Here is a 10,319-nt window from a genome sequence, read left to right as displayed (position 1 = left end):
TGCGTACAACAATATAAGGAAAATATAAAGAGAATTTCACAAAATTCCATCTTTTGAAAAAAGTACACATTCCCCTGACTCGTTACCGACAAATGTTATGGGTAATATTATTCCCCCTGCCTTTAGAAAGAGGCAAGTCAAGTGCTCTTTTATTATGCGAAAAAAGTGAAAATATGTTGAATTTTCTTTTACATTTTCTTTATACTGTTGTACGCATATGACTCACAAGCTGTAGTAGTCTCCTCATCCAGCGGTTCCAACACAAAAATTTAAAAAATTCATAACTTCTGCATCGATTGTCCAATTTTCCTCAAACTTTCACTGATGTGTTCTACTAATATTGTTGCTTTTTCTCAATCCTTATGTTTATGAAGGTGAACTTGTCCTTTAAGTACATAAGAATAGAGGGTAGTAAAATAGATATTTGCACTTTTTCCTTACTTTTGCCCTAGTAGTTGATTCTCAATGTGCATTACATAATGTGTGGGAATTTCCACATCACACAATATTCCATATTCAGAGCATGAGAAGTGTTCCACACACAGTGGACATTTGCCTCTGAGTAAAGGGAATTAAGACATGTATTCAAGATGACCCTGCATAAATGCAGTTTGATTTCTTTTTTTTTTTTTTGGTGAACCACTAATCAACATTGATACAATTCACATCTCAAGCACTCCACTTTATACAACATTGAGTGAGGAGAAATGTGCCATCAACTCATTCAACATCTGACTGAAAAACACAAACAAAAACAAAGAGAGAGAGAGAGAGAGAGAGGAGAGAGCTTACCCATCTTCCTTGTGAAGTTCTATAGGCTCCTCATATATTGCTTGAAGTACTTCCACTTCAGTAGCAAGTCTGGTTCATGACAAAATTAAAAAAATGACAAATATGTGAAAAAGAGTGATTGGTTGACCCCCAGCCAGACCAGTTTAAACACTCACAAATGAATCACAATTTCTTATAAATTATGCTCCCTAATCACAGGGAAGAAGGCATATTTCTGACCAGATCTAAGAAGATACTATTATACTGAAAAAGCATAGAGCTACTGTTAAAAAAATAAAATAAAAAATAAATAATTGCAGCAAGAAACTTTCGCAAATTGGAGCCAACGGTAATGGCCTTTTTCATAGCATGAACAAACTGATACATTGCAGGTAGCATTCTGTGCATTGTGTAGATGACAAGCACCTTATTAGCATGCATTTATTTTTACTTTCACAAATCTTGGCTCCTCAAAAAATTTGCAAAAGTCTCTATGCACACAAAAATTTCTAGTTTTTAATTTAGTACTCTATGCACTAATTTCTGTCAACGTTTTTCTCCTGTAGGCAGTGATTAGATTAATTTTTGTTTCTGTCTCTGGATGTTGCTGGACTCGCAAATTTGCAAAGTCGAAGCAGTGATCAAGTGAATCCCCTTAGCCAAAACAAAGCCAGTTGAGACTACGACTCTACATGTAGGAGTAGCATAGTAGGTGTCCAACACATCAACACTGCACATTGAAACCGACATCCCTCTATTTATAGCACTGCGCGTAAAGAACGAACTTTCACGCATGAGACTATGCAGACTAGATTTGCTTTCTTTGCTGGGGAAATGATGATGTCCAAATATTACTGAAAAACTATAACAAACAAGATCAACAGCAAAACAATGATACCTTAGATTTTAAATGCACATTGGAAATGCATTAAATGCATTTCACACATTAAAATTCATATTGTCAATAGAGGGTAGGGGTGTTAGTTTCAGAATTACGGCACAAGTGAGTGCGTCAAAATGACAACCCACCCGTTCGAAGCAGTTTTCTTGGAGCGTGTACCACAAATTGCATTTTTAATGCGCCCTTATGATTTCAGACTCATCAGAGTATTTTCTTGACATGTTGATAAAATTTCAGGCAAATTACCTATCACGGATACCTATGTGAGTAAATTTCTATATGATTCTGAATGCAGGCTGAGCTTTTATATTCAGATGCAGGTTTGATCATTGAAATGAGTTGGGTCATGGGTAGGTGGAGTGGCAGCAAACTTAAATTTGATGGGTTCATTGTCCCAGAAATGCAGAATTTATCCAAACCAACTTCAAAACTGAAGACACTGCACTGGGTGCATATTAAGTTTCTTGGTAAACTAAACTATTCCAATTTTTGTGGGATATCTTAAGCATCTTTTGATAGAAAAAACATTGGGGTGTCGATGTGTTGGACACCCAACCATACTGTCAGTGCCGTGGTGGTTCTAACGTTGCTATTGTTAGTAGACCATTAACTATACAGGTGCTGTTCGTTATTCCGAAGGTTCGATATTCCGAAAGTTCGTTATTCCAAAGGTTCATTATTCCGAAGGTTCGTTAATCCGAAACACACAAATTCCCTATACCTCGAGGTTTGTTAATCCGAAAATGAAAAAGGGTTCGTTAATCCGAACATTTGTGACGTTTAATTCCGAAGGTTCGTTAATCAGAAAATGACATTCGGAAAAACGAACCTTCGGAATAACGAATCTTCGGACTGAAGAGCCTTGGGAATAATGAACCTTCGGAATAACGTCAACGAGCTGTAACCAACTATACACAGCACAGCCCAGTCACTGTAGTAAAGTAATTTAGTAGTATTCGCACAGCGTACTAACAGCGTCTGGGTGGGCTAGTAGTATAGTAGACCGTATACCTCTGGCAGCTAGCCCGACCAGACGCTGTCACTACGCTGTGCGAATACTACTTACAGCGACTGGGCTGTGCATAGTTGGTTACAGCTCGTTACGTACCTACGTACAGCGACTGGGCTGTGTATAGTTAAATTTACTCTGGCAGCAGTTCTGCCCTTTCACCTAACGTTATAGGATCTAGATTCCAACACGAATTTTCACATGTGGGACTTGCCCATCGACTCTGCCAAATTAGTGGAAGAAATCCGAAATATCGTCGTCACTCCGATGAGTTTACGTTATCAAGTTATTAGAAGAGAGCAGACTTCTATAGTCTATGAATTTGCTTCAATGAAAACTTACATATCATTGTTTTCGTTGAACTGCTCGTCTGAGTCCGAAAGTTCATTCATCGTAATCGTAGAAGCTCGTGGGAAACTTTGAGGACATGTACGTACAGCTGCGACAGATGTCACCATTGCATGACGTGTAATGCAATGAGTTGGTCCCCCAACGTACCCCCCCCCCCCCCCCCCCCCCCCCGGGTTCGAAATTGGCGATGGTGGTCCGCTGGCCATTGGCCACACAAAATCACGTCGGACTAGCTAAAAATCGAAAAATTCTGAAGTTACTAGTCCGTCTGGCTAACCAAAATATTGCTTCAGTGTCAAAATTGATTCTAAATAGTCCGCCTGGCTAGTTGAAAAAAAAAAAAAAAGTTAAGTGCGACCCCTGCGCCCCCCTCTAATTTCCTCCCCTTGCACCAGATACAAAAATCCCAGTTCCATCTCCGGCTACAATGTGCTGTTCTATTACCTCCCAATAATAACAATGATAGCAATAATGATAATAATATCAATAATAACGCCACCTAAAAGAGTGAACCATTGCCTGTATAGCGAGAACAATTCATTCATTCGGTCATATATCATTTATTTCATTTATCCAACAAAAATACAAAATTGCAAAATGATATGAATACAATGATTACACAAAATCAATACATCATTGCTTTATCAAGGAAAATACCCTGAACTGAAATACAGTATATGTTGAAACATTTATGACAAATGGGCGCCTATACCGAAACAAAATTGTTGGAAATGGATCGGAGGACTATTAAAAAGCAATTGTAATAATATATGCAGTCTCCTCATAAACAATAATTCAAGAAATTGCTGAACTAACAAAACCAGGCAAATTGCATTTTTTTTTTATTTAAAAAAGAAACAAAGACAAAAAACACACACACACACACACACACGCTAGGCAACTCCCTTGCGGGGAAAAAATAATTAAAACACTAACTCAACTCTGATATATATGAAGAGGCCCTGTCCTGCACCATCGTTTCAGAATCTTGTAAAAGTGAAGAGACTGAAAAGTACATAAAAAACAGGCAAAGTTAAGAGGAGTTGAGAGGGCCGAGCATCAAAACCAAATAATGTTATTTATGCATTGGGTTCACCCATTCATTGTTGAGATTGTGACAAGAGATAGAAGGAAACTTGAAGAAAAAAAATCACAATGTGTAAGCCTGTGTTTATGTTACATCTTTACAAGTAATGGTTGATGTGCCATTGACTTTTCAGAAAAAAGTGACATTATACACAGTTCAATTAAAGGGGAGAGGAATAATCCTATACTGTTAGATCTAGCTACCATCTCCTCTTCGTGACCTGTAATGATAGAGATTTGCAAAATTGCAGACCACGTTCTATGCACAGTTCTCAAAATGAATATCCCAATCTCACACATTGGCAATCACCTCAGATTTCACATAATGAAACTGATTTGTATACAATCTATTAAGCTAACTCTATGTTGCTTTCTTTTTTTCTTTTTCTCAATTATGTGTCATTCATTATTTCTTTTATTATTGTTAATTAGTATAAGTTCTTTGGAACCAGTTTTGTCCGTCCCTCTCATTCTTCCCCTCCATTTTTACTCTCTCTCTCTCTCGTCATATTTCCTTCTTTTTTTCTCCATATTTTATATATTGATTTCTGTATATTTTCTGTGTTTTTTTCTCTTCACCAATAGGTCTACTACTACAATGTGTATTTCATTCTTTATTCCCCCCCCCCCCCCCCATGGTTAATGTGTGATTGCCTATTTGGTAATATCAGTTGGAATTTTGTTTGTTTAAGTTCGATTTATAAATATCATGGGTTGCTGACCAACTTTCAGACGCGTCACGATCCCTCCGCCATCTCCCCCCCCCCCCCACCGCCCCCCCCCCCCCACCGCCCCCCCCCCCCATCCTCAGGGGCGGATCTAGCTTTTTATAAAGGGGGAGGGTGTGGGAGGGGGTGTCCCCCCTCCCACAGTAGGGAGAATTTTTGAAAATCTGTGTGTGAAAATGGCGTTTTCTTGCATCTAAAACACCACTAAAATTACAAGTTTTAAAAAAAAGGTAAGATTTTAAAAAGTGGTCCCCGGATTTTTTTTTTTTTTTTTTGGGGGGGGGGGGGGGGGTTGGGGGGGGGGGGGGGTTGGGGGGTTGCAACCCCCCCCCCCCAACCCGGCCCCCTCTAGATCCGCTTCTGATCCTATGCCCGCCACGCTGCCTGCCACCCCTGGCCCAGTGCCCTGGCCCATTGCACAAACACTGGCCAATAGCTGGCGCGCCAAATGTGAATTCGATGCCCTGCCATGATGCCTGTAGCTAGCTGTATGCATTGATGTTTGACCATGTTTATGCATCGAATAGTTTCGCCGCTCTAAATTCCGTGCATCATCAACAATGCATTTATACGGTCATAATGTGCGCCACCACTACGGCTGGACACGACGAAATGACGAGTGATAACTACTCAGGCCCAGCCAATCTTCGAAAATGTCAAATTGTCAACTCAGTTGTTGAGTATGTATTCAAAGATTACTAATATGATATCGGGGGGCCGGCCGGGGGAAGGTCAGCGGTTGGCATGGTTGGAGTACGGCCACGGTACCGTAAAATCACGTTTGGTTTGTGGTGGTGCACTCGGTGGTGGTAGTGATGTGTGGTTGCTGGGCGTGGTTGCGGATGGTGATGATGATGGATGGTAATGTTGGTGTGTGTGTGTTTACTACATGAATTTACATGCGTGTGGCTGGATGGTATTGTAAGGTAAGCCGTGTTTACAGTAGTCAGTACCACTGTAGGTAGCTACACGCAGCCGCTGTAGGGACAGCGGCTGCACCTCCATTCCTTCGCAGACGTTGTCATTTTTCAGTGTGGTTGTGCGACTCCTTCATGAATATCTTTATTAATCGTGGAAAACTAAAATACAAGGAATTATCGTAATCTATGATAATCATTCAATAATCGGTATGCGATTTTTTGTTTAATTACGTCAAAAACTCACCGAAATCTGTGGCTGAAATCAGGTCTGTAAACGTCCTTATTGCTTCACTCCTCATCTGCGTGTTATTTGAATGGCATTCACTCTCGTATACTACAACGTACAACGTAGGTAGTCGGAGAGGCGCCCTCTAGCTCTCCGACTACCTACGTTGTACGTTGTAGTATACGAGAGTGAATGCCATTCAAATAACACGCAGATGAGGAGTGAAGCAATAAGGACGTTTACAGACCTGATTTCAGCCACAGATTTCGGTGAGTTTTTGACATAATTAAACAAAAAATCGCGTACCGATTATTGAATGATTATCATAGATTACGATAATTCCTTGTATTTTAGTTTTCCACGATTAATAAAGATATTCATGAAGGAGTCGCTCAACCACACTGAAAAATGACAACGTCTGCGAGGGAATAGAGGTGCAGCCGCGTCGCTTCGCGACAGCGGCTGCGTGTAGTTACACTGTAGGTAACTCCGCCCCGCGCCCGGCCTGGGTAAGTTGTAACCAGTGACAGTGTATCATAATCATGGCAGTAACAACAGCAGTGCTGTATATGAGAGAGTCTGGACATTGCCCAGCGTATTACGGTTTACGCATTGCCATTGGAGGGTTAGTGTGTACGCTCATGCATAATTATCTGTTATGATAAAGCCATATAGATGCCAAGTTCAAAAGATTTTTATGAGTGAGATTTTCACGACTCGGCATCTCCGCGCACTGGCATGTGCATGAGCGAGGGAGCGAAGCGACTGAGCGAGGGGAGGGTGTGGGAGGGGGGTGTTCGCCCTCCCACGGTAGGGAGCTTTTTCAATTTTTAGCTCTTAATGGTGCAAGCTGGTGCATACTTAAGTGACTATTTTTTACTTATTTTGAAAGACAAAAGGGAAACATGCCTTCAATTGCACAACTCTCACTTTAATCCTTTAAGCTATACTCCCAATGCGTGAGAAAAATGGGTGTCATGCGTGAGATCGTGAGACAGACCCTGAATGCTTGAGTCTCACTCACAATGCGTGAGACTTGGTAGCTCTGTAAAGCAAACCAAATGTTAATACTAATAAGTAGTGAACAATGGGCACCGTGTATGAGCGCACTTGATACGGTAACAACAGTGCTTGGGGTTATTTGTTACTCAAAACAACTCACTCTTCATGAGAAATGTGATGTATGCTGCCTGCACAATCTGAAACTAAAGTGAAACTGAAGTTAGCCATCTAACAATATTAATAATATATGCAGTGTATCACTTACATTGTAAGTAAAGTAAATATTCCTTAGGCTTAAACACAACACATAACAGACTGAGAGACTCAACAGCATTGAAGAGATTAATAGTGCTCATCAAACATGGACCATGGAAACTATATGAATGTAAAATACTGACTACTGACTTGTTTGATATCCATCTTTTAAGACTTTTGATTAGGCTTCCCAGCTCCACTACAATTGCATTTTCTCATTTTGATTCTAAGGATTTACTAAATCTACTTACTGTTATGTCTTGTTTCAGCGGAGGTATCCTCTAATGTGTGTTGACAGAGAAGCGTTTGAGTCCTGCCATGTCGATCGTTACTGTTCAGCTTGGACAATGTGGCAACCAGATTGGGCTCTCATTCTTTCAAACTCTTATGTCAGACATCAGTCGTGATGGCTCGGCTAGTAGGAAGAAAGACAACAATGAATACCAGAGTGAGAGCCTCGAAAGATTTTTTGTCCAGTCTGAGCTGAAACCAGACTTGGCTACACCAACAGCCAGAGCAGTCATGGTAGACATGGAGTCAAAGGTCATTCAGAATACTGTCACTACAGCCAAGCAATCGGGTAAATGGCGATATCCCACCAGGCAACAGTTCTGTAGGAAGCGGGGTGCGGGTAACAACTGGGCAGATGGCTTTTACGGTCATGGGGCGGAGGCAGAGGAGAAAGTGATGGAGATGGTGCAGCGGGAAGTTGAGAAGTGCGAGAGGTTCGGTGGCTTCTTGAGCCTCATGAGTGTCGCCGGAGGCACCGGGTCGGGCGTTGGCACCCACATCACCCAGTGTCTGAAGGATCGCTACCCGCAGGCGCTGCTCCTCAACCAACTGGTCTGGCCACACAGCAGCGGGGAAGTCATCCTGCAGAACTACAATGCCATCCTCTCGCTGGCACACCTCTATGAGTGCACTGATGCCATCAACATCATCCACAACGATGACATGAGAACCATCTGCTCCAACTTCCTCGGCAGCAGCAGTGGCAGCGCTCCGGGAGGCGTGTCCTTCAAGGACATGAACAAACTCATAGCGGAGCACATGGCAATGCTTTTGCAGCCTTGCCAGAGGACTTCCGGCAGACTCCCAACTCTAGGGGATCTTCTCGAGAACATGGTGTCACATCCAGACTACAAACTCCTGACTATGTACTGCGTTCCCCAAACATCGGAAGCCTCTCTGCCTTTCAGCACTTTTGCATGGCCAGGGCTTTTGAAACGTCTGCATCAGATGCTGATAACTTCATCAGTTGTTGAAGAAGGTGTGTGAACATGTATTTGTTTTATCTAGTCACTGTTTAATTGTTGTTGTGTTTGGTTTTTTTTTTGTTTGTTTTTGAAGAATAAAATTGTACTCTTCTTCTCCAAGAATTACACTGAAGTACAGTTTGCTTTCATATCAAAGAATTGTTCTTTTATATTAGGTAATTCCATTTGTACAGTGGACTCCCGTTATAACGAAGTCCTCGGGACCGGCAGTTTTCTTTCGTTATAACGAAATTTCGTTATAACAGAATGAATAAACAATAAAAATACATACAGTTGATAATGTTGCGGCCCTAAATTTTATTTCGTTGTAACCGGAATTTCGTTATAACCGTGTTCGTTATAACGGGAGTGCACTGTATCTTTACTGTGCCAGCCAAAACTTTGTGAAGAATATGACTGTTGTCATTGACTGCCTTTTCATCATACTGTTTTCCAGCATGCAAATCACCCACATATTGTATTTTCTTTATTTTTTTTTTAATTTTATTATTATTATTATTTTTTTTTGGGGGGGGGGGGAGGGGATGATTATATAATATTTCTTGAATTGTATAAGGTTAATAAATGTTGATTTAAGAGAGCTCTGGAAGCGCTATCATGCTTCCATGAGCTCTCTTCCTTTGACATCAATCATACATTCAGGAATTTAAATTTTCAAAATTGTGTGCTTGTCTATACTCATGAAGTAAAAAGTAACTCTTATCCTGGATAATCATTTGGACAAATGAGAATGTAAGTTGAAACAGTATCCAATTCCAAAACCAATATTTAGTCGAGAGGAAACAAGCAAAAAATGATTGAATTGCAAATGTTATATGTGCTGTTTGACATGCGAATGTTAGGTTGCCGAACACTCATTTTGGGCTGCCCTGCGCCTACCACTGGGCAATCACTGAGTTGAAGCCCCCATATCATGACTTTTGTTTAACCTGTTTCATGCCAGGTCTGAACTGGAGAGCCAAGCCTAACTCCCCACACACCAATAGGTGCATCAACAACCACTTGATCCTTAGGGGTAAAGAGGGTCCGGAGGTCGTCGACTCATTATCCCCATTCACCAACCCGACCATCTATTCGAGCTGGATGCCGTCCGAGTCTGCCTTCTCCTCTGCCCACCAACCAAGGCAGTTTGCCAGCTACGAGAAGTCGGCCTGTCTGGTGAGCAACGGTAGGGCGTCCGTCGGGCATCTGGATGCCATCGTCAGGAAGGCCTGGGACATGTTTGCCATGAGGGCCTACGTCCACTGGTACGTGAGGCACGGAATGCCGGAAGAGAAGTTTATTGACTGCTTTGCTAGTCTGGAGCAGGTTCTCGGCAACTATCAGCATATATGACCTTTTGCTTATATGTGTGTGTTTGTGTTTGAGAGGGAGATGCTAACGTTGAAAAGACATGAGATCTTTCTTACACATTTCAAATCTTTTTGAGTGGCCATTTGATTGTAATTACTCAGGGAGCTTTTGCACGTTGTCTAATACAATTGTTTGTTTTTTGTTGCATTTCAGTTTGTATTTGCGATAGTAGAAGTTGGCAATAACACTGCGATGTCTTTTTAAAAATATGATATATGTTGTTTCACAAACTGATGAAAAAAATATATATGAATTGCTAAATGTACAAATTGTAAAACATTAACATAAATGTACAATTAAAAAAAAAAAACAGTTGGCCTAAAACAAAACCTTGTAGAATTCCAACATTAACAACCCATGTACTTGACGATTTATAATTCGTTGTGTCAAATTATGTTCTCGTATGAAGAAACATACCTACAAATGGAATTTATCAAATC

At 41.0% G+C, this 10,319-nt stretch overlaps 1 protein-coding gene across 1 annotated transcript; it reads left to right on the top strand.

Annotated features, from left to right (window-relative positions):
• The first annotated feature begins 5,425 nt into the window (after nt 1–5,425).
• LOC139709058 (tubulin delta chain-like) lies at nt 5,426–9,972 on the top strand. The gene is made up of 3 exons (XM_071621024.1): nt 5,426–5,526; nt 7,519–8,519; nt 9,470–9,972. The coding sequence occupies exons 2-3, from the start codon at nt 7,568–7,570 to the stop codon at nt 9,859–9,861; spliced, it is 1,344 nt and encodes a 447-aa protein (XP_071477125.1). The 5' UTR covers nt 5,426–5,526; nt 7,519–7,567; the 3' UTR covers nt 9,862–9,972.
• Nucleotides 9,973–10,319: the final 347 nt, after the last annotated feature.

The sequence above is a fragment of the Diadema antillarum genome, unplaced genomic scaffold (assembly GCF_040938485.1).
Source record: "Diadema antillarum isolate AM-2024a unplaced genomic scaffold, OU_Dant_1.0 seq00001401_RagTag, whole genome shotgun sequence".
Taxonomy (NCBI): Eukaryota; Metazoa; Echinodermata; class Echinoidea; order Diadematoida; family Diadematidae; genus Diadema; species Diadema antillarum.
This window is presented reverse-complemented; position numbering and strand designations above follow the sequence as displayed.